Raw genomic sequence first — 24,230 nt, 5'->3', positions numbered from 1 at the left:
CTTTTTATAGTTCTTGAACAATTCTGTGGTGCTTAATTTTGTAGCATCAATGTTTTGGTGTATATTTAGCTCAAGTAAATTTTGAGCTTAAATATGATTAATTACGATATATCGGTATATGACAAATAAACAAAAACTGTACAAATTTTCACATATTTTAAAAATTGTTATCCAATTGGCATTGTCAGAATATTCTAGAAATTGCTGTAGCACAGGGATGAAGCAATGATGGGTGACTACGTCTGGAACTTGGTTCGTTGGTTGGTTTTGAGTTCTGTGGAAGAAAGAAAGTCATACAGGTTTAAAATTAGACAAAAGGGTGTTTAAATGATGACAGAATTTTTATTTTTGGGTGAAGTTTCACTTTAACACAATTCACAGTGATAATAAGGGCGTTACAGAAATACTAGAAATATACTATTAAAGGGTGTTTTTTTCCTACGAATTTTGTCTCTGTTTTAACGGTGCTTAGTTTTTGTTCATGTGTCACTTTGTAGTTTTATTCCGAGAAGTGGCCAGTGCCACAGGTTTCTGCGACCAGCGGCGACTCGGACTCCTCCTGCACGATGCCATTCAGATACCTAGGCAGCTGGGCGAGGTGGCGTCCTTCGGAGGAAGCAAAATTGAGCCCAGCGTGCGAAGCTGCTTTCAGTTTGTAAGTCAGTGCCACGTTCAGTAAACATATTTGAAGAGGAATCATTCCTGGTTTACGATTTCTCATTGGCCTATTTTTTGATGTTTACAATGGTAGTCAAAAGTGCCCCAGAACTGTTTTCTTTTCTACATTTTTCAAAATATCTTATTTTGTGTTCAACAGAATAAATATATTTACAAATAAAATGTTCCTTTTGGCCAAGAACTGTTTGGTTATAAACGTTCTTCCAAATATCTTGCTCTGTGTTCATCAGAACAAAGAGATGTATACAGATTTGGAACAACTCGAGGCTGAGAAAAGGAAGATAGAATTTTCATTTTTGGGTGAACTGTTCCTCTAAGTGTGGTGTGGGAGATTTATTTTGCGAATAACATTGGATCATTGCTGGAAAAACGATTGTACTTTCCATTTAAAACAGGCTAGAATTTCCTCCCTAGATGTATTGTTTCTAAAACATTACCCATTGTAAATGCAATTTAAAGCGGTATTTCCTCACAGCACCTTGAGTAATTTTTATTTTCTGCTTTTAATTCGAAGGCCAATAACAAACCAGAGCTGGAGGCTTCGGTCTTTCTGGATTGGATGCGTTTAGAACCTCAGTCAATGGTTTGGCTCCCCGTCCTGCATCGCGTGGCGGCTGCCGAGACAGCGAAGCACCAGGCTAAATGCAACATTTGTAAAGAATGTCCTATTATCGGCTTCAGGTACTGACCTTTCTTCAGTGCCACGATTTTGTGTGACTGATTTCTCTTAGATGCTTTGAAAGTGTCAGCAGTTTTTTATTGTTGTTGTTCAGTTTTAAGCATTGCACCAAACTTAAAGGCAGACGTTTAGTCTACGTTCTGTGCGACAGCTGCCGCATTCATTTCCTTCACTTTGACGTTTTATTGCTGGAACACATTGAAACAATCCTGTTATACAATTAGGCTAAATCTTATGTTTTTATGCAATTTTATATGTTTATGGGTCAATGACATATAACGACCACTTATAGTGTGATGCGACTAATAATATCAATAAGTGTATTAAATTAAAAATAAAATGTATATAATTTTTGTGGCTGAATTATGAATCTCTGAAACAGTATGCTTATGTGAATGGTATTTTAAAAACTTTTATATCAGTTGTATTGATTTTCAGCAAAAAAAAGGTTAATATTGTTAATTTAAGAAGATCTCATAAAAATATGAGATGATTACTTACCAAAAAGAAATGCAAATGCTTTGTTTCTAAACACTTTAAATACTGCAGATTTTCTAAAAATGTTAAGCTTGTCAAGGAAATAAATACATTTTAGGATAAATCACGGTCGCACCACATGACATTTTTAAAGGCTATGGCCAATTCATAGATAAAAAACACTTAAAGTGAACCGGAAGTTGCGATCGTTTTTACTTCCGTATTTTGAGGCATTTCCGAGTAAAAGGGAATTTCTAATTAGAGAAATAGTGGCCGTGTTAGTTTTGTCGTTCTCTGTGATTTGATTGGATGTATAAAAACAGCCGTTGCATTGTGAAATGGAACTGGCAGCAGACTGACAGTTGAAGGGGAGGAGTTAACGGATGCTCCGCCCAAGCGATTTTAACTAATGATTATGAGGGAAAACAAATTTTTAAAGAGAATCACCCACATTGATAAACTATTTACAATAAACGCTACAATATTTCATGAAAAAATAGGCATTGTAATTTTTTATTTCACTGGGACTTTAATTTAAAATTTTAATCTGCATTTATGTGTACACCACATTCGTACTGTTTGAATAACTGCAATAGATATTATTTATTTATTTGCATTTTAAAATTGGTATGTCAAAAGCCTTCAGCCAAGTCAGCATGACTTGATTTTGTGTATTACTGGTTGTAATGTGCACCTTCATAAAGAATCTTTGCTTTTAAAATGAGGCTACTATTAGCTTGGCCAGAATAAATTTAAACAATGAGCAAATGGCTACTTAGATATTGTTTGAGCAAAACCATGTTTAGGTTTGGCTTCTATGCTGTATGTTTAGAAAAATCTAGATTTAATTTGTTTTTTTCACTTACATTATGTTGCAGAACGTTTTGTTTTCTTGACAGTTAAATACACTCTTAATAAACATCTCTTACAGTGCAAGATTTAGCAAAGTAAATAAGGTCATTTTGATGTCACATTAATTGTAATACGTGAAAAATTTTAAAATATTTGTGAAGACTCTGGTGAGAGCAAATTCAAAACAGCTCCACCTGGAGGACCAGCAAGTAACACGAGACAACCCTGCATGCATATTCCATGCATGTTGCTTCAGATCCGTGAAATTTCAAGCGATTTAAGCGTTAAATGACCTAATCGTCTGTGTCTGCTCTCAACAGGTACCGAAGCTTAAAGCACTTTAACTACGACATCTGCCAAAGCTGCTTCTTTTCTGGCAGAGTGGCCAAAGGTCACAAGATGCAGTACCCTATGGTGGAATATTGCACACCGGTAGGTTTATTCACACCACTTTCTGCGTGTTCGGCATACCGCATACATAGCATTGCCTTTATGTGTTTGCATGCATGTTTTCATTTTAGACGACGTCAGGAGAGGACGTGAGAGATTTTGCCAAGGTGTTAAAGAACAAGTTCAGGACAAAGCGCTATTTCGCGAAGCACCCCCGCATGGGTTACCTCCCCGTCCAGACCATCCTAGAGGGAGATAACATGGAGACGTGAGATATTGTTTTCTGCTTTGTGTGTTGCTGTTGGCGGTTGATTATAAACAAAAGCAATGTGTATGGTACGTGGTCAAGAAAACGAATCCTCAAGATTTGGCTTTTGTTTTTTATATCCATCATTGTTCCTTTGTCTGGCTTGTTTAACATCACACTGTGAATATAGTTCTGTTAAGGGAGATAAATTAAACGCACTATTGAGTATGGGATTAGTTTATGTGGCATGCTGTTGATTGCTTTGTAAAAAAAATTAAACAGTAATATATTTTTTAATGTATGTTACCAAACAAGATAAAACGCTTGGTTTAACTGAAATGACAAGAATTGTAAGAATGATAAGATTTTGTTCCGTTTTCCTGTTTGCATTAGTTACACGTGTTATTTGTATTACGCAATGAATATTATAATTTCATTCTCCCTTTAGAGGAGCGAACTGGTGTCAAAACAGTTCTGAATCCATTTGCACATTATTACAAGTTTCGTTTTCCTTCATTTCAACCCCAACACACATCCAGCAATGACAATTCAAACTGTTTCTCAGACGATTTATAACCAACACTATTTTCTTAAGAAAACCGATAATGGCCACACTTTGGCATTAGAGACCTACTCTTCACTTTATTGACCTTTATAAAGAGGGTCTCATGTAAATGGGTTTGTGTGTTTGGAGCTTCCTAACAAACGCGTCCCCATCCAGCTCGCAGTGCATCTATTTGTCCTGTCCATCATCGCATCTTTTTTGTCTTGCAGTCCTGTAACACTGATCAACTTCTGGCCTGTTGAGCATCCGTGAGTACTTCCAGTACATGTGCACACCAACACGCAACCACATTTGGTAGCCACGTTTTTTAGAAGTGACTGTTCTCTGGAAATGAAATCAATGACCTTTGTGCTACATTTACATGTATTTATTAGGCATATAAGGCTTTTTTCTAAAGTTAATATATATCCAAGATCAAAACGTTTACAGACAAGTTCTTACAGTTGCCAAATAGTAGCAGAGGACAGTGTGTTCTGCAGACACAAACACTAATACACACTTCTATTGGATCATAAGTCATGTTTGAGAGGGATTGTCATATTTTTCTGGAAAATTCTGCATATTGCACCTTTAGCCATATCAGTTAAATGATTAAAGTATATGAAGAGTTTGGCTAAAAAAAAAAAAAATTTTTTTTTAAAGCTGATTTATCTCATTTTGGAACCAAACTCTTCATATACTTATATAAACACAAAATGGTTCACAACACACTCATCTTCCATCAGCAGAAATGTGAAATATTTTGGAACGTGTCCACCTCATGGCTTTTTCCCACTCATCTGCAAGATTAACATGTTTCAGTTGTGTAGGTTATTAAGAGCTCCTTTAAAGTGATAATTCACAAATTTAATTTGTTCATCATCTCCTCACCCTCTTATCATTTCCAATCTGTATGACTTGCTCCCTTCTGCAGAACACAAAAGAAGATATTTCGAAGAATGTTGTTAACTGACATCCATTCACTTTTATTGCAAGTGAATGGGTGTCAGTTAACAACATTCTACGAAGTATCTTCTTTTGTGTTCTGAGGAAGAAAGTAAGTCATACAGGTGTAAAATGATAAGAGGGTGAGGAAATGATGACAGAGTTTTCATTTTTGGGTGAACTATCACTTTAATTGTGGGTTTATGTGAATCTTAAAGCATCTGGACACTGGCTATGTTAATTATACATGTATATTTATGTTTTTTTTATTTTTAAACGGGATGTATGGATAAAATTACCTCATTTAACCAAGCTTTTCCAAAACCGCAATATGCAATTTCACCACAGGGGGCAGTATGTTAACCTAAAATAGAGACGTGGTGAAATCTGCTCAATTTCTCTATCTCTATTCGAGATCTTTTTATGTTATTTAATGTGCACATGGTTTTATCAGCTTCCGTAAGGGTCTCCATAGCAATTTTTAGTAACGCTCAGTGGTTTTAGAAATGTTAGTTCTCCACATTAAATTATTAAGCTGTGGTTTCCAACATATGTTTCTCTTTTGTCTCTGGTAGGCCCGCGTCATCCCCGCAGCTCTCCCATGACGACACGCATTCACGCATCGAGCATTACGCTAGCAGGTAAACCTTTTAAAAATACATTTAAAAGTTGGTATTTTATCAAAGAGAATTCAAAGGAAAGATTGACTGGTGCTGCTATGTGCGCACAAAATGTAACTTTTGAATAATTTAATGGCTCATAGTTAGTTATACTGCTTATACTACCGCTGCAACATGTACCTGTGTTGAACTTTTCCACATATTTGTCTTAAAAACATTCTGTTATATAGAGCCTCGTTCTTAAAAGTCCAATGTGTCATTTTTGGAGGATCTATTGACAGAAATGCAATATAACATGCATAACTATGTCTTCAGAGGTGTATAAAGACCTTACATAATGAAGCGTTATGTTTTTATTACCTTAGAATGAGCTATTTCTATCTACATACACCGCGGGTCATGTTGTTTCTAGTAGCCCTAAACAGAAAAAAACTGCTCTATAGAGCACGTTTCGTAAATACATTATTTTCTTCAGCAAAGAAGCGAAAACGTGATGACATCTTAGTTCTGTGTCAGCCACCGTAGTGCTTTGAAAGGTAGGGGTGGAGTGAGCCATTGGTTGCAATTCGCAACCTCACAGCTAGATGCCGCTAAATTTAAGACCTTTAAGACATTTTATTTAGCAATAAAAAGGAAGGCAAAGTAACAATTTCCAAAATTAAAAAAATGTAATTAATCAAAGCTGTCCAATTGTAGGCACTCTTGGAACATTTATCAGCCAATCAGAATCAAGAATTCTGTGAATATTTATACACAGTCGTTTTCATGGTTGTACTTTTTAAGCCGAAATGACATGTTGTTGAGAATATTTTCATAAGACAAACTAACAGTTTTAAATGTTTTGTATTTGCGCATTTGTCTGTCTGTTGCTTGCAGAGTTCAGTAGTAACAAATATAACGTGTTTGTTTAAAATGAAGCATGTAACTGTATTGACGTTAATGGATCCAGCTGGCATGAACGAGTGAGGAATGATGTTGTTTTTTTCACAGGCTAGCTGAAATGGAGAACCGAAATGGCTCGTATATGAATGAGAATGTATCGCCCAATGAAAGCATGTGAGCCTGCAACTCATTACACTTGATACTATGATTACAGTTTCTTTCACACTTCCTGTAGCATCTTCCAGATTAGTGTGATATGTGACATTTTAACTACTTGGAGTTGGATAGAAATTTAATAGACTAAAATGCCTGTTTTGCTACATTATGTTGAATATAGCTTTGGTCTTATTCCCAAAACTTGCCACCATTTGCTATTAACGTCAAGCTATTGCTTGGGCTTCGAACCCACAACCAGACACCAGAGCTAATGCTTTACCAGTTAATGCACTTAAATGTATAAATTGCGCTCGGCACAGATTTTGTGGGCGTGTTTGTTCTCCGGTTTGCATAATTCCTTTAGTGACTCGGGCTGAAATAATACAGGCAGCTCCTACAAAAAAAGCGTTTTCTGCAAGCGCTATTCATTCTTAGTGAATTCCCCTCTAGGAGTTGAAGGCGGCAAGCGGTAATTGAAATCTTCAGTGAAGGATGTGATTTTGCGAACAGGAAATGGAGTGCTGATGTTGTTGTTATTGCAGAGATGATGAGCATCTGCTGATCCAGCATTACTGCCAGAGTCTGAATCAGAGCTCTCCGCTCAGCCAACCTCAAAGCCCGGCTCAGATCCTCATCTCCATGGAGTCAGAGGAGAAGGGAGAGCTGGAGAGAGTCCTCAACGACCTGGAGCAGGAAAACAGGTCCGAGTGCATTACAACTTCCAAGAGTTAAGCTTTCTCTGCTCTGTTTGCTTGCATAACTATTTTAAATGAATGTAAGTGAAGCATATGACAAGCCAAATTTAGCCCCACATTTGATCAGACTGTTAAAGTTCTATAATGATTTATTCAAATACTGTGAAAATCCAATACTGTCTTTAGACAAAAGGAATACCCTAAATAAGTGCATACTTAAATCGTGCATTTAAAAAAGCAACACCCATCAAACATCATCCTTATAAATATACTTTATTAACATGAAAATACCTGAGGAGGCTTGAAAACAGTGATAGAAAGATGCCAGATGCAGATAGGAAGATGGCATTTCCTGGTTATACGTGTGGTACTTCTTCTATGGAGCATTGGAGTTTCTGTGCGAGAGCGCCCTCTGGCTTTGGTACAGCTGCATTTAACAGTATTTCACTGACAAACTGCGCATAAAACATCGCAGCCGACCGCCAAATCGCGCGGTTTCTTTTCGATTAATCGTGCAGCCCTAGACTTAAATTCTTTTATCCTTCGTTCGTAATCTAGCCTTGTATATTTCATTGATTAAATATGATGCTACTTGAGAATGCGAGTAAGTTTTTGGAACTCTTATTGTTAGCGAGCCTTCAACATAGTTTAGGCTACATGTATGCACGGGTACGAAAACCTGGTGACGAGCCCAGCGGCTAAATTATTACAGCTGTCCGCATTGTATAGCTAGATAAACTCCGACGTTATCAATACTGTTTCTGTACCGGAGAATTTCTCTCCCTCTGAGGCTGCGTGTGAGACAGAACTCACACTCTGCAGCCATGCCTTGTTAAAAGATGAAACTTCTGGCTAAAACGTGTACGGTCACTTTCCTGCTTAAATGTCTCTGTGTTTCGGACTCTGTTTATACTTGGTATTAAGATGCGTTTTGGTCGATCTTTCAAATGGACGAAATAAGTGCACACAATTTACAAATGAACGCGACCGTGGCAGATAAACATACAGAGAGAAGCGAGTTTTTTCTGCTCCGACAGCTGCGAGACACGCTGAACACTTTAAGTGTGTGTTAGAAATCTGAAATGGAGAGAAAACATTCTGCTTGCTTGGTTTTTCGTCATTAAACCAAACTTTTAAGTCTTCAGCCAAAGTTTAAATCCTGACGTATTGTTTCCCCTCGTCTACGCATTATGCCCGTCTGCAGCCGTTTAAACGCAGTCGACCACAAGAGCGTCTATTTTCCTGTCGGGCTAGAAAAAGGNTATTGTTTCCCCTCGTCTACGCATTATGCCCGTCTGCAGCCGTTTAAACGCAGTCGACCACAAGAGCGTCTATTTTCCTGTCGGGCTAGAAAAAGGCTAAAAGCTAAATATAACTAAAAACGTTATGAGCAGCAGGCTGTGTAATAGGAGTGATTTTTTTATTTTTGTTTTAACTTATATTGTGACCATTTGACTAATAGCAGTGTCTGCCAACAAACATAAACCAAAAGCATGCTTCAGAACAGTTTGAGAAGGTGCTTAAAGTTTTGAGCAACGTGTTATTACTATGAATTAGACTGTTATCTTGTACCCTGCAATAAACACTTACTCAATCTTTCTCAATCAAGTGCACTGATTTGAAAAGACATTTCTTCAATAAATGTTTAATTTAAGCAATATTCTGTATCACTTCTTATTACTTAATTAGATTTAATGAGATGAAGATGGAAAGAAGAAAATCGGCCAAACATATCGCCCATCGGCTGGCCTGATTTAAAAAAATCGGCCAGAGAAAAACCCATATCTTTTTTTCTGTTTTTCTTATTTGCTCCTGTAAAGCTGCTTTGGAACAATGCACATTGTGAAAAGCGCTATATAAATAAATTGAATTAAATTGAATATCGGTCGACCTCTAGTGTGTAGTATATCGTGGGTGTGAATACACGTCAACTGAATTACAGCTGAACACCACTGATATTTCAGGGCACAGAGCTTTGGCACCTGAGACAGTTTTGCATGCACATGCACATGGATGATTCATCATTAAGTGCATAGTATGTGTATAGTGTGTGTGTTATTTAAATTGTACATTAGATGCAAAGTATGTGTGTAGTGAACATTAAGTGCACAGTATGTGTATAAGTGTGTAGTGTAGTGCACAGTACATGTATAAGTGTGTAGTGTAGTGCACAGTATGTGTATAAGTGTGTAGTGTAGTGTAGTGCACAGTATGTGCGTAAGTGTGTTGTGTTGTGTTGTGTAGTGTAGTGCACACTATGTGTATCAGTGTGTAGGGTAGTGCACCTTATGTGTATAAGTGTGTTGTGTAGTTTAGTGCACACTATGCGTATACAGTAAATGTATCGTGTAGTGCACACTAAGTGTGTAAGTGTGTAGGGTAGTGCACAGTATGTGGGTAGTGTACATTAAATGCATAGTATGTGCATATTGTATAGTGCACAGTATGTGTATAACATAAGTGTGTAGTGCATCATTTAGTGCATAGTGTAGGTGTGTAGAATAGTGCACATTAGATGCAAAGTAGTGCATCATTAAGGGCCAAGTATGTGTATACTTTTAAGTGTGTAGTATTCAGCGCATCATTAAGTGTATTGAGTAAGTGTGTAGTGTATAATGCACATTAAGTGCACAGTATGTGTATTGTATAAGAGTGTAGTTTATAGTGCACATTAAGAGCATAGTATAGGACAAGTGTAGCTATAGCATATAGTACATCATTTAATGTAGTGCATAGTGTCAGTGTATAGTGCATCATTTGGAACATGACTGTTATTTGTCAGCTTGTCATTCTAAAGTCGTCATTGATTTCTAGGAAACTACAAGCCGAGTACGATCGTCTAAAAAAAGCGCACGACCACAAGGGACTGTCACCGTTGCCGTCGCCCCCACAGATGCTGCCCGTCTCACCCCAGAGTCCACGAGACGCCGAGCTGATCGCCGAGGCCAAACTACTGCGGCAGCACAAGGGTCGTCTGGAGGCCAGAATGCAGATCCTGGAGGATCATAACAAACAGCTCGAATCACAACTCAAACGCCTTAGACAGTTACTTGAGCAGGTGGGTGGCACATATCCTTAATTCTTTTTATTCATTCACGTACTCGCTGAATACAGTGAAGAGCATCACTTAGAAGGTGCCAGAAAAAGAAACAAATCATCTCCAAGTGTAAACATTTGTGCATTGAGGCTCTTAAATTGATATTGATTTCGATAGTTTTTTTTGTTAAATAACTTGCCTTGGTGCGTTAGTGATTTTCCACCTGTTCATTACATCAGTGATGCAAGATTTTTGTCTCTTTTTGCATGTTTGATGATTATAACATTGTAATTTGATGAACATTTATCATTTATATTTATTCATTTGGAATATGAATATTAGCCAAAGAGACTTGCAATGTATACATTATTTCAGTATGTTTGCTCCCTGGGGAATTGAACCCATGACTTTGGTGTTGACCATGTTTACCAGTTACCACAGGAATGAATATTACTCGACACGATTCAAATCTATATGATAAACATTGTCATGAAAAAGCATTTTCTGTTAAGAATTAGTTAAAGAAATATCACTGAACTTGTTTGATCTTTTTAAGCTATTATAAAGGCCACTTATAAAGACTTTTTGTATAGTTTTAAAAGGTGCTCAAAGTAACATTCAAGGTCAAATATTTCTCTGGGAAAAACGATTAGTACCTATAAAGTTTATAAGTATGCATAAGATTGGAGAAAACTCCATTCGAGCACGGAGGAAAGATTTTTTGGTGGCCGTTATGTTTAATACTACAGATTTTATTTTGCTAACCCATGAATACATTATTCATTGGATTATTATTGTTCGTGTGAATATGTAATTTCTGCCGAGGCATCAGTAGCCCAAAACTTTCTTAAAATGCTGCATTCACACCACTAAGTGCCATGTAAAATGTCTACAAAAATGACTTTGTGCACCTTTATAATGTAGCTTAGTTGAATAAATACTGATGAATTTGGGGGTGTTTGTGGTAAAATGTGTTTTTATCATCAATGGAAAAATATTTTGTATAATTGCAGTTCTGCATTTACTTGTGCATTTTTGTACAGTTCTGTAAATGTAAACATGGATATTAGACTAAAACATAGTTTGTCTGAAATTGTTTTGTTAAAACATATTTTATCTGCAAACCTGTGGAATTTTAGCACAGCTAAATTAAAAAAATTCATTCGATTGGGGGGGCTGTTTTGGTTTATATATCTGAGTTTTAAGGTTATCTTTATTGAGAAGATCAAATAAGCCAAAGACTTGAAACTGTGTTTTTGGAGGAATTGTTAGTTGATGTTCAGTGATTTTATTTACATTTTCAGTACCACACAAGCATATTCATCTTTTTCTCTTCAAACTCGATTTTTGAAGGTGTATGAAGCATATTACGCCTTTGTCACATTTTCATTTTCATAATTTAAACATTAAACAAAGATTTTCATCAGTATTGTTTTTGTTGTAAAGAATTGCTTGGAAAAATTGTATAATTTAGTTTAATTTAGTCATTGATATGAACATGATTATATAGTTCCATTGCAAGTGCATTACTGTAATATGTTTGTTTCCCTGTAAAACAAAGGGATGGAGCATGTTACCAAAACTTTTGATTAAACTTAATGGGTATTTCTTTAAATGATATATATATATATATATATATATTTTTTTTTGCACTGATGTAGCCACCTTGGTCACATATGACATTGTTTGACTGTATTGTATCGTATTGACCGCATTGGTTCCACATAACTTTCCCCTATTAAACAATATGGCATTTTCTAAAAAGAGAAATTAGCGTTTAAGATCTAAGTGAATGTTTAAAGAGACTTGGCATCCTTCACGATCCTAATTTTTTTCGGACATGTTTGAGAGTTTGTTTGAAGTCACATTGAAGTCTTGTGGCATACAGTAACTTCTGAAAGCGCATTAGTTGACTGCGGGTCTCTGCCAAATGGAATATATATCGAATGTGTTTTTAGAAAGAACTGCTTTGTGTGTTCTTTGTGGACCCTTTGAAGTAAAATCTCACTAGACTTCCAGCGGCCGCTTGGCTGAAGCCAGAAGAACAGGAGTAAATACATATAAATGAGCTCTTCTTTCGACTTCGTTTGAAGCCATTGGCTTATTGGCTTCAGTTCTCTCTGATGTTGTTTTAATTTTGTTTCTAACGGACATATTCCAAGAATAACCACAAACGAGTTTGTCTTTGCAACCGCAGGTATTGTCATTCTTGAGAATTTTATTATTCATTTTTTAATAAACATGTTTCCATATTCATTTCATGTGAATGTGTTTCTCTTATAAACAAACGGAAAACAGATTCAACACTTTTCATGATTTCAGCATGCTGAACTGATATTACGCATTTATGAAGGTATTTCAGCAGAGGGCAGTAGGATCTTGCGTTATGAATTGTTAATGTTGCATGGCTTAAACATGCTCAATAAAGCATGTGTGTGGTAACTTTAAATAGTTTTGCAGTGACAACTATTTCATCATGAAAGTGAAATCTTTTTAGATGCTGGTAGTATTATAGTAGTATTGCATATGTGTGTGTGTAATATATATATATATATATATATATATATATATATAAGGGCTCTATGAAGTATGTTTTATTCTTCCCTAAATTCCATTTTGTTTATCCCAAATTATCCTCATTTTTCTGGATAATTTGTTCTGCTGTATATTTGAGCCAAGGGGAAATTTTACAATTTAGTAATTTCTTTAAGTATACTAAGGGTAATACATCTAATAGACATTAATATTGACCATAAAAATGTCCAAAAAAAATTAAAACTATTAAATGGGAAAATGAGTTTGAATAGCAGTGCGGTCATCACTAAAATTCACAGGACCCTGGACATAGACCCTTTGGATGCTTTCAACAGTCTCGAGTAAAAAGCAGAAAATACATCTTTATATTTTTTGCCTAAAAAATTGTTTGCAAGCTTGTGTGTGTGATTGTGTATTACTTTAGTGTTTGCTCAAGGATTTTGTGACATTTGCAAAAGAGATTGTGAAGAACACTTGCTTGAACACATGCTTGAAAGTGAAATTCAAGAAATGTGTATTTGAGATATGTCTTATTTGCTTATATTGATTTTTTTAACTTCTCTAAACTAAATATTGTAAAATCCATTTAATCTGAATAGACAAATCCAGTATACAATTTTTACATATTTCGGTTAATAATCTATTGACAGTCCTTGGGGGAGAAAATAAACCAACCATCGGTCAGGCGACCGTGCTTATGTTTGCGAGGGACTTTATAAAAATAGGCTTTCAAATGAACTTTATTAAAATGATTTTTTAGTTTTGTTAGACTAGTTTGGAAATGCTTGAGTACCCAGTACTTCTTTCTACATCCAGTCCCCTGCCTAATCTCTATGGTTCCTTTCTACCTATGTCCTAGCAACAGACTGAATCCAAGGTGAATGGTACAGGCCTGTCCACACCGTCCACTGCCTCACCGAGATCTGACACCAGCCTGGCCTCACTGCGTGTGGCCGCAAGCCAAACCACAGACACCATGGGTAAATGTCCCTAACATCCAGTTTAAACCTAACACTTCAGATTCATAAACCTGTATTTAACTTCAAAATTAACATTCAATTTATCTCGCAACTAATCTGTCCAACAGTTATTAATGTAATCCTGGCAGTCTTTTTTAATAGGAATTTGGAGAAACCTAATTCTGTCCTAGGAACTGTCCTAACGTGATTGAATTAGTCTTGACTTCTGCAGTCTTTAAATACTTTTTATTATCATTTTAAAGCTGATCTCGAATGAAAGGATTAGGATGTTGATCGGCCACACGTTTGGTGCTTTCTGAATTATATTGTTTGTATGCAGATAAATAAAGTTATTAATATAGAGCCCTCTTATCTAATACTGAATACTGTTCAAATGTATTAATTTGTTCATTAATTACATTTTTGTAATTACTTGATATGCATCATTATTATCTTTAATTTCTGTACTTGGCTTGAAGCCCAGGCTGGTTTCAGCAAAGGATTTTCAGAAGCTATTAAAAGAGGCAATGATATCTTATTGTTGTCAATCAAAAAGAGAGATAGCTTTGAGTGGATACAAAAGAAGTGCATTTTATCTTTTAGCCAACGTTGTATTCGTTGTCTTCAGATTGACGTAAACAAATGAGAAAAACAACATCTTAGGGTCCTAAAAGGTTTTGGCAAAACCCAAACAACAAATACTGAATTATGGTTGTCAAATACTGTTGATGATTCTTTCCCTTTTGTTTTTCCTTCCTGTTAAAGCTCATTTTCCTTTCAATAACAAACATTTAACACATTTATTTTCTTGAAGATATTTGTCATTCCTGCCGACAAAAGCACACAGTCCTTTATTAGCAACTAGGCAGAAGTTTTCATTTGTGAGGAATTTCCCTATTTTGATGATGACTCACTAGTAAAAATTTTGCCCATTTTCAGATTTTTGAAAATATATGCAATTTTATTGAATTACATTCGATGAAAATGGAAATTTTGTAAATGTATTTTTTTTATTTATTTAATAAAATGGGAGGGGTGGATACTTATTAAACAAATTGCATTGTGTTTAATGGGTGAATAATTGGGTAGTTGACATGACTTTTTAAACAGTGACAGCGGCATGACATGCTTTACATTATTCAAAACCATAAAATAAACATTGTACACTTTATGAAGATTTTTTGACCTCATCGTAATTAAGATGCTACATAGACTGTTTAATGTAAATTCCTGATGTTGCAAAAACTAAATATTATTTGTCAACTACCTAATTTATAACCTTTTTAGATTTTTTTTTTGATAATTTAATTACTGTAAAACTGTTAGTTATTAGAACAATATCTTGTCCATGTGTAATAGTCTCCATACCTACAGTGACATTGTCACTCAAAGTACTGTACGGTTTAAGATCATTATGATAGAAAGTGGTATGTGTTAATCTATTCTTTGCTCTTCCTTGCTCTCTTTTGATTTGTGTTGATTTTCACATTTACTAAAGCAACTTAAAGTCCCCATGAAATCAAAAATAACAATTCTTGTTTTTTATGGAATATTGCAGTGTTTATTATAAACTGTTCCTATAGGGGATTTCTTTTAGTAGAGACACTATACTGTTTCACGAGGACTTAAATTCGTAATGTTTTAAACAAAAAATATTTATGATATACATGTACACTCACCTAAAGGATTATTAGGAACACCATACTAATACGGTGTTTGACCCCCTTTCGCCTTCAGAACTGCCTTAATTCTACGTGGCATTGATTCAACAAGGTGCTGAAAGCATTCTTTAGAAATGTTGGCCCATATTGATAGGATAGCATCTTGCAGTTGATGGAGATTTGTGGGATGCACATCCAGGGCACGAAGCTCCCGTTCCACCACATCCCAAAGATGTTCTATCGGGTTGAGATCTGGTGACTGTGGGGGCCATTCTAGTACAGTGAACTCATTGTCATGTTCAAGAAACCAATTTGAAATGATTCGAGCTTTGTGACATGGTGCATTATCCTGCTGGAAGTAGCCATTAGAGGATGGGTACATGGTGGTCATAAAGGGATGGACATGGTCAGAAACAATGCTCAGGTAGGCCGTGGCATTTAAACGATGCCCAATTGGCACTAAGGGGCCTAAAGTGTGCCAAGAAAACATCCCCCACACCATTACACCACCACCACCAGCCTGCACAGTGGTAACAAGGCATGATGGATCCATGTTCTCATTCTGTTTACGCCAAATTCTGACTCTACCATTTGAATGTCTCAACAGAAATCGAGACTCATCAGACCAGGCAACATTTTTCCAGTCTTCAACTGTCCAATTTTGGTGAGCTCGTGCAAATTGTAGCCTCTTTTTCCTATTTGTAGTGGAGATGAGTGGTACCCGGTGGGGTCTTCTGCTGTTGTAGCCCATCTGCCTCAAGGTTGTGCGTGTTGTGGCTTCACAAATGCTTTGCTGCATACCTCGGTTGTAACGAGTGGTTATTTCAGTCAAAGTTGCTCTTCTATCAGCTTGAATCAGTCGGCCCATTCTCCTCTGACCTCTAGCATCAACAAGGCATTTTCGCCCACAGGACTGCCGCATACTGGATGTTTTTCCCTTTTCACACCATTCTTTGTAAACCCTAGAAATGGTTGTGCGTGAAAATCCCAGTAACTGAGCAGATTGTGAAATACTCAGACCGGCCCGTCTGGCACCAACAACCATGCCACGCTCAAAATTGCTTAAATCACCTTTCTTTCCCATTCTGACATTCAGTTTGGAGTTCAGGAGATTGTCTTGACCAGGACCACACCCCTAAATGCATTGAAGCAACTGCCATGTGATTGGTTGATTAGATAATTGCATTAATGAGAAATTGAACAGGTGTTCCTAATAATCCTTTAGGTGAGTGTATATCCATAATACATAAAAACATACACTGTGTGTGTGTGTGTGTGTGTGTGTGTGTGTGTGTGTGTGTGTGTATGTACAGGTATATATATTAATGTTTATTATCATGTGGTTGTTTTTGACTTTCTGTTTGAGTTAATCTGTTGGATTTAACTATTACACTGTCTTTTTAATACAAGAAATTCTATAGTCACCTTGAATCTTTGTTACATGAACACATCGGATACAGGGTCCCGGGTTTACGAGGCACGTTCTCAGTGTGACGAAGTGGTTGTTGTGTGTTCAGGTGATGATGAGCTGTCCAGTCCCTCCCAGGATGCAAGCACTGGATTAGAGGATGTCATCGAGCAGCTCAACTATTCCTTTCCTCACAGCCAAGGTGACATTTCATTTTGTGCCTAAAAGAATTTGACATAACCGTTTCCCACCCCCACCCATTCTCTGACCTTTAGAATTTAACAGGCTTTTTTGGTACTATACCTTTAAAAAATGTAAAGCTTCTCATCTTACCCCATCATGATTGAATTCCTATCTTAAAAGATGCTTTGTGATACGGCCTCCTTAACTGATATTTGAATGTGGTTTTTCATTTTCATTTTATGAATGATTGAATTCTTTGAGCATATTTGAAACTTTTAATCAACCTTTAATAACATATCACTGTAGATTTAGGTGGCAGTAACAGATTTCGACAGTTTCAATTGAAGACGTCAGTAGTAATTTAAGCATTAAAAGAAGAAATTAACTTTGCAGATCAAAAGACCAAGTCCGTACTTACAACATTTCTCTCTGTATATTTCTCATTTTTGCATGATCAAGCTCTTAAATCACCTTTTACCACTTTTATTTCTCCTTGGCTTTTTTATGAATATGATGAAACACGCTTTCATGTTTATGTTTTACGACTCTTAGCTGGATATTTATTGCAAGCAACCACGTAATTGCAAGGATGTGACCTTTAAAATTGTTTATTTATCCTTATGAAATAAAATGTGTGAATACCTAGTGATTTATTTAACTATGTTACATTTGTTACTTTTGCTTGCAATACACTTCCAGCTTAGATTCACTTCTGTCTATCACCTACTCCATCTTTACTGATTTTCTTATTCTGTTTTCCTCTTTGTCTAAGGTGGACGACTAAGCCCATGAAAGGTTAGTACTGTTACTAACCCTTTCTTTCCTTTCTCCTCCACTTTTGTCTATAATTTTGTTCTTGGACTCGACTAGACTAGAATTGGACACTTTTATTGTTATTGCACAGCTGTAGAACAAATCACAAATGTAGCCATCCCGCACTCTTTTGCACACGCACATCATATTTTCAAAACTAACTAGACGTCCAAACGTAGTAGCGCATTGTTAAATTGTGTATGAAGAAACTGATAACGGATGTTTTATGCTTTTTCATCCCTCGCAGGTCCTAATGTTGGAAGTCTTTTCCACATGGTCGATAACATCGGACATGCCATGGAGTCGTTGGTTAGCGTTATAACCGAGGAGCGGGATTTAGACTGAAGATGTCTTCTCCTCTGTGCATGCTTTTGTAGTGTAAACAACTGAACAGGCTATGTTTACAACGGGCAAATCAATAAAAATCTATTTTTCTGAAGGATCGCGGTTCCACATTGTAGATTTGATCTTTAGTAGTTTCGGTAGTTTCTTACGGCAAGACGAGAATCGTTTATTACGAAAAGGTTTTTAAACTTCTATGCAATTGTACAAAAAAGAGAAAGAGCAGCGTGTTATATAACATGTAACGGCTCGCGTGCCATGTGTTTGTACAGCGTGGAGCGCGTTTTCAAAGTGTTTTATCTAAATGCGTGACTGAGTATACGCAAGGGTGCTTTATCGACTAATTTTGTTTGTAACAAAATAACAAATGCATATTAAAAAGCGAGTCCGTCCTCTGTGTGCATGTTTGCGTGTGCGAAAGCGTGTATGTATGAAAAACGATTGCGTGATTTATTTTTTTCCGTAGTGTAACCCGGCCCATTCAACTCTAGCAATCGGCAAACATTTGTCATGTTTTTATGTCAAATCATAAGAAAATGGTTATATACTGGCTACCTCATAATGTTTCTATTTTAATGTCATTGAGAGAAAATATTACCACAGACAACAACATTAATCTGATGTAATGTAAAGTGTTCAGGACTAATAAGATCTTCATAAAAAAATAACCCAACAATTGCGGTATCCTTATTATTCACCATTGTAATTTTGGAATGTAATTGTTGACAAGCATACAGAGTAAACAGTGCTGCTGTCATTATTTAGCTAATATTTACATGTATAAAAAATACATCTGTAGTTATTTATTACCATTGACATGAAAAACCTGCTAGCAAACAATAAAACGTTTACAGAAATCCACTAATAATAATAAAAAGCCAGCAAAATCTATTCCACTTTGCATTTAATAAATCTTGAGTTTGTGTGTCTAATATATTTCTGTTGTGTGTGTACACAATATGTGTATGTATATATATATATATATATATATAAAATGATCATAATGTATGTACTGTATACACAATTTATGACAATTGCAAAATGGTTTTGCACCTTGGAGAAGAGCATGTCCAGAGTATATTTATTTCTAAGATGTGCTATTTGATTCTAACCCTGAAGTCATACGTTTTTGTAACTGCAAAAAGAATATTTTACCAGACGATGAAATGTAATTGTAGGTTTCTTAACGTGCCACTGCATTGGTTGATAAAAATGAAAACACATTTTGGCCGCCATTTGTCTTTCATTATGAATTTGCTTGGCTGGTGAATGATTGCATTCTCTTCTGATATAGTCATTTACATTACATTTAATAATTTAGCAGACGCTTTATGAATACAACAAGTGATTTATCTTAAGTAGGCTGTAATAATGAGAAATGCCAGGTATACAAAGTTTCAGTCACAAAGTTCAGATGGTATAAACCAGTACACAGAGAATTCATTACAAGAGTGATCTAGGCAGAAGGGTGTTTTTTGTAAGATATTCAGAACTATCTTTTTAATGGAAAAGATAAGGAGAAGCTGTTTGTCACGTATTATTACACATCAGCTATGTTGCTTAAAAAGCACGGTGCTGAGTTTGGAAAAAAGCTTGTTTTGAGAACATAGACTTGCATCATTTTGTTCATGGTCAAGCATTATTACAGATTAAGTCAATCCGAAAGAACGTGTCATTTAAAAATAATTTCAATGGTATATAATTGAAAAGAAATAAATAGCTGCTGCAAAATTTGGGAAATTGTGTTAAAATCAGTTCTGGCGCAGGTTTCGAATCTTTAAAAGAACAGAACAAGACAGCAGATGCTTGAGCAGACTCTTAAATTAATTTTATACTGGTATTTCATTGATTTTGATTAAACTCCTAAATATAATATTCTTTCCGTTTTTATTGATGCTTTATTAATTTGTTCAAAGGAGTTTTGAGTTATATTTGCTATCATACTTAAATAATCTTTTGATTGAATCATTTATTAACAATTTCACAGCTTCATTCATAGGTTAGTATGTGACTAGACCAAAATCTAGACATCCTTTATTTTTGTAACTGGATGACACATGACCACAGCAACAGTTTGGGGCAATGTTGATTTTCCAAGAGCAGTCAGATTTCCCCGTTTTTTCCCCCGGTTTGTATTATTTATCTGTACATCTTTATATGTCACTATAAAAACAAGTACAAGAAAAAAGTCTGTTTAGATAAAGTCTAAATGCACAAATGATTTCTATAATAAATAAAACATATTTTTTGATCTTGCTTATCTTTGTCTGTTAGTCTGTATATGCCTGAAGAGGAAGTCATTGTTACTGGTTCCTGTTAATCATGTGACTCGGAGAGAGAGTTTAAATTGTCTGCCATCGTTTGCTCTGTCACACTGATCATTACAGTCATGTTTGTGGAGCTCAGAGTGTTGCCTTAGATACTCTTTATGACACTAAATGTTCACCCAACACATGCCGGTGAGTATTGTTTGCTAACTATTATTTTAGATGATTGTAATGTTTCAAAAGAAAGTATAAATAAAACGTGTTTATTTTGGTTCATTTTAAATTATATTTAAATATTGTGCCGACACTCGTTGTAAAATATACTAAAGGTTTGCTACACTCTTAAAAATAAAACGTGCGTCAAAGGTTCTTCGGCGATGCCATAGATGGAAGAACCATTTTGGTTCTTTAAAGAACCATCTCTTTCTTGCCTTTTTTTAATCCGAAGAACCTTGCTACTTTTTGGCCAAAAAAGGTTCTTCAGATTATGTTAAGGGTTCTTTATGGAACCATTCAGACGTTTTTGACATTTTAGTCACACTTGTCCTGCATGATTTAATATATCAAAAATTTTACAAAAACAAATTTGTTGGATTTTAAACTGTGTATATTTCTTTGTTCTGTTGAGTGCAAAAGAAGATATTTTGAATAACGCTTAACCAAACAGTTCTTGGCCACCATAGTACAAAAAAATCTTTGTAAATGTCTTGAACACAAAAGAAGATATTTTGAAGAATGTAGGAAAGCAAACAGTTCTGGGGCAATTTTGACTAATATTGTCCTTTTTCCTACTGTGGTAGACAATGTTGGCCAAGAACTGTTTAGTTACAAGCGTTCTTCCAAATATATTTCTCTGTGTTCATCAAATTTATACAGATTTGGAACAACTCTAGGATGAATAAATGAAGACAGAGTTTTTATTTTCGGTCGAACTGTCCCTTTAACACACCTGCATTAACTGTATAATGTAATACCTACCGTGGTGGTTCTGTTTTACTTCAGGAAAATTGGCAGCACCCCAGAATGTGAAGATAACTTCCGTCAACATGGGTGCAGTTGTAGAGTGGATCTATCTGCACAATTCTATGGATAATGTAACATACACTACAAGATATAGGTAAGAACCACATACAGTACACTCACTATACACTCTAGTACCAACTCAAGAATGCAAAAAAATAAAAACAACGACCACTTAATAATATGAAAAATGTTAATGGACTGAAACTTACATTTTTGCAGAAGTTGAAAACAATAACCTTATTGTAGAGAGAAGTTGTTACCTGACGTATTATTGTGCTGTGTCTGACATCCGTATATTGCCCCTGCAGCTTGGGGAAAGATACAACTTACATCTGTAACAACTCTAAAGAACTGAAATGTGATGCGGGACAGTTGCCAACTGTATTCGGGAGGTACATTTTCCAGGTGCGAGCAGAGCATCAGGGACGGTTCTCTAAGTGGGTTAATGCAGATGTGTTCACACCTGACACGCAAAGTGAGTATATGAATTTAGCACCTCTAGAGCTTGGGCCTAAACTCTCTTTGTTAGCTTACTGCTATATAACATTTACTACTTTGATGCCCTATAGCTATCATAGGACCCCCTACTGTACATCTTGTCATCAAAAGCAATATTTTGGAAGTGCACGTCCAAGACCCGGTGCTGAAAGTGGGCAGACTCAGGAAAGTTTACAGGGAAGTGTCTTATGTCATCAAATATTGGATCGATGGCTTTGAGGAATCGGTAAGACGTTTATTGCACGTTAAAGGTTTCAGTATTGAATACGATTTAGTGATGTACGTGTTAATGTAACAATAAAGTTCGAAAAATTTAACTTGCAGCTATGAACTTACTGTAAATGTAATATACAATCTTTGCTTAGCGTGTAAAAAATGATGTACTTAAAGGTTCGGTGTGTCATTTTTTTGGAGGATCTATTGGCAGAAATGCAATATAATATACATAACTGTGTCTTCAAAGGTGTGTAAAGACCTTACATAATGAAGCGTCATGTTTTTATTACCTTAGAATGAGCTATTTCTATCTACATATACATACACCGCGGGTCCTCTTGCATGGAATTTGCCATGTTGTTTCTACAGGAGCCCTAAATGGACAAACAGAGTGCGTTCGTAAATACGTTATCTCCTTCAGCAAAGAAGCGAAAATATTATGACATCTTAGTCCTGTGTCAGCCGCCATAGTGCATTGAAACGGAGGGTTAAGCGGTGGAGTGAGCCGTTGTTTGCAATTCGCAACCTCACCACAAGATGCCGCTAAATTGCAGCCACTGGACCTTTAAAGTTGTTTTAGTTTATGCCTTTTTATACCACCAAATACATGACTTGTATGTTTTTCAATCAGTATTTGTGTTTCGTGGGGTTCAAACCCATGAACTTTGCTTTGATAACACTGCGAATTGAGCTTAAAGAACAAAACGAATGCGTTCTGCCTCGTTGAAAAGGGTCATTTCATGCCGTCTCAACTGAAATGAACTCTGTTCCTGTAGGTGAGAGAGAAAACGATTAATAACGAAGACAAGGAGGAAGACGTGACGATGAAAATAAAAGAATTAAGCTCGTGGAGCAGATACTGCGCTGAGGTGCGAATGCTTCTCAAAGGCAAAAGAAACGAGACCCCGTTCAGTCCGGCTGTTTGTGTGCTCAACGTTCCTGGTATGTAAACGTTGCTCATCTTTTAAACTGGATGGAAACCTTGAGCTTCAAAAACTCAACACTGTATTCATGTTATAAAACATGCAGCAGTCTGTTTATGATGTACTTTATGGCACACAAAATCACAAGAACTTGTAGACAATTGATTTTTATTGGTTTGATTGCTAGAAATGCATAGCTTGAATGCTTTTACAGACACCCTTTAAGTGAATTTCCACTCCTTTTTTATCAGTTCTGACCAGTTGCGTCATCGCTGCAGCTGTCCTCCTTCCTCTGGTGCTCCTGTTCTCCTGGTTGATATATAAAGTGAAAGAGTTTCTGTATCCTGAAACCGAACTACCTGATCGTTTTAGCAAGGTATGTCTCTACTTCATCACATCATAGACACACCAGTAGTTATCATATCTTTGACTGTAAAAACCATTAACATGCCAAAATGCCATTAACAAACCATTTGACACTCTTTTCAGTTTGAAGCAATACAGCTTACATCAAACCAAAAAGAACAGCTGGATAAAATAAGTGCCATATCTGAGGACCACTTTCATGAAGGGATCGCTGTGAAAGCCGTGAACCCGGAGGACACGTGCTGTCTAGCCCCAATTCAAGAAGTGGAGTATGACTACAAACACCTGATGCAAACAAAACCCGCACCTACTTTCTACCCGAACCATCTCTACCCAGTATGCTTAAAGAACAAGTTTGTCGCTCATTTAAATCAACCTGGCTTTGGAAGTTCCATTGGCATTCAGTCTTACTACTACAATTTAGCTGATTCCAACTTTGATATGAAACATACAAATGTTTGCTGAGGTAGACAAGCTAATATTTGATGATGTTTTGTTTACAGCGAATATTCCACATTATTGTGTTTGTTCTATTATACCTGGTGCAATATGTTTTTACATACTTATCTTCTATATGACTGTAAATAAGTGTAAAGCTGTTTACTGAATGGATGACTGAATTGACTGATTGTTATTGTAAATAATGTGTATAACAGTAAATTATATTTACCAAAAAAAAAAACTATCTTTATTGTGTGGTCTGTTCACTTCTCTGATTTCTGATTCACAATAACTATAGCCTATACAACACTTTTATGTTGTTGTTGGGGCTAAGCTGTATGACATTTTATACCGTAAGCAAAATTAGTTTACCAACGCAAGGATTTTTTAATT

General features: G+C 36.0%; 2 protein-coding genes across 4 annotated transcripts in view; both read left to right on the top strand.

Annotated features, from left to right (window-relative positions):
- The window catches only part of dmd (dystrophin), a 92,760-nt gene extending 73,712 nt beyond the window's left edge, over window positions 1-19,048 (top strand). For all 3 annotated transcript variants that reach the window (XM_057331065.1, XM_057331063.1, XM_057331064.1), the window contains exons 67-78: window positions 498-655; window positions 1,193-1,359; window positions 3,007-3,118; window positions 3,208-3,344; window positions 4,098-4,136; window positions 5,388-5,453; window positions 6,423-6,488; window positions 7,013-7,171; window positions 9,980-10,223; window positions 13,603-13,717; window positions 16,875-16,967; window positions 18,009-19,048. In XM_057331065.1, coding sequence (XP_057187048.1) covers window positions 498-655; window positions 1,193-1,359; window positions 3,007-3,118; window positions 3,208-3,344; window positions 4,098-4,136; window positions 5,388-5,453; window positions 6,423-6,488; window positions 7,013-7,171; window positions 9,980-10,223; window positions 13,603-13,717; window positions 16,875-16,967; window positions 18,009-18,106 — 1,454 coding nt within the window. In that variant the 3' untranslated portion in view covers window positions 18,107-19,048. The remainder of the gene's footprint in view (window positions 1-497; window positions 656-1,192; window positions 1,360-3,006; window positions 3,119-3,207; window positions 3,345-4,097; window positions 4,137-5,387; window positions 5,454-6,422; window positions 6,489-7,012; window positions 7,172-9,979; window positions 10,224-13,602; window positions 13,718-16,874; window positions 16,968-18,008) is intronic.
- Window positions 19,049-19,115: 67 nt separating this feature from the next.
- crfb15 (cytokine receptor family member B15) lies at window positions 19,116-24,064 on the top strand. Its single transcript, XM_057332137.1, has 7 exons — window positions 19,116-20,562; window positions 21,373-21,487; window positions 21,702-21,868; window positions 21,963-22,117; window positions 22,884-23,049; window positions 23,282-23,406; window positions 23,520-24,064. The coding sequence occupies exons 1-7, from the start codon at window positions 20,532-20,534 to the stop codon at window positions 23,859-23,861; spliced, it is 1,101 nt and encodes a 366-aa protein (XP_057188120.1). The 5' UTR covers window positions 19,116-20,531; the 3' UTR covers window positions 23,862-24,064.
- The last annotated feature ends 166 nt before the right edge of the window (window positions 24,065-24,230 follow it).

Source organism: Triplophysa rosa, linkage group LG4 (assembly GCF_024868665.1).
Source record: "Triplophysa rosa linkage group LG4, Trosa_1v2, whole genome shotgun sequence".
Classification (NCBI taxonomy): Eukaryota; Metazoa; Chordata; class Actinopteri; order Cypriniformes; family Nemacheilidae; genus Triplophysa; species Triplophysa rosa.
The sequence above is the reverse complement of the archived record's forward strand: the minus strand, read 5'-3'. Positions and strand labels throughout refer to the sequence as shown.

Excerpts from the sequence above, each read along its gene's own strand:
- crfb15 (XM_057332137.1), top strand. The coding sequence starts at position 20,532 with ATGACACTAAATGTTCACCCAACACATGCCG. Across the intron at positions 21,869-21,962 it reads GTTCACACCTGACACGCAAA|CTATCATAGGACCCCCTACT; the intron begins GTGAGTATATGA and ends GATGCCCTATAG. Across the intron at positions 22,118-22,883 it reads TCGATGGCTTTGAGGAATCG|GTGAGAGAGAAAACGATTAA; the intron begins GTAAGACGTTTA and ends CTGTTCCTGTAG.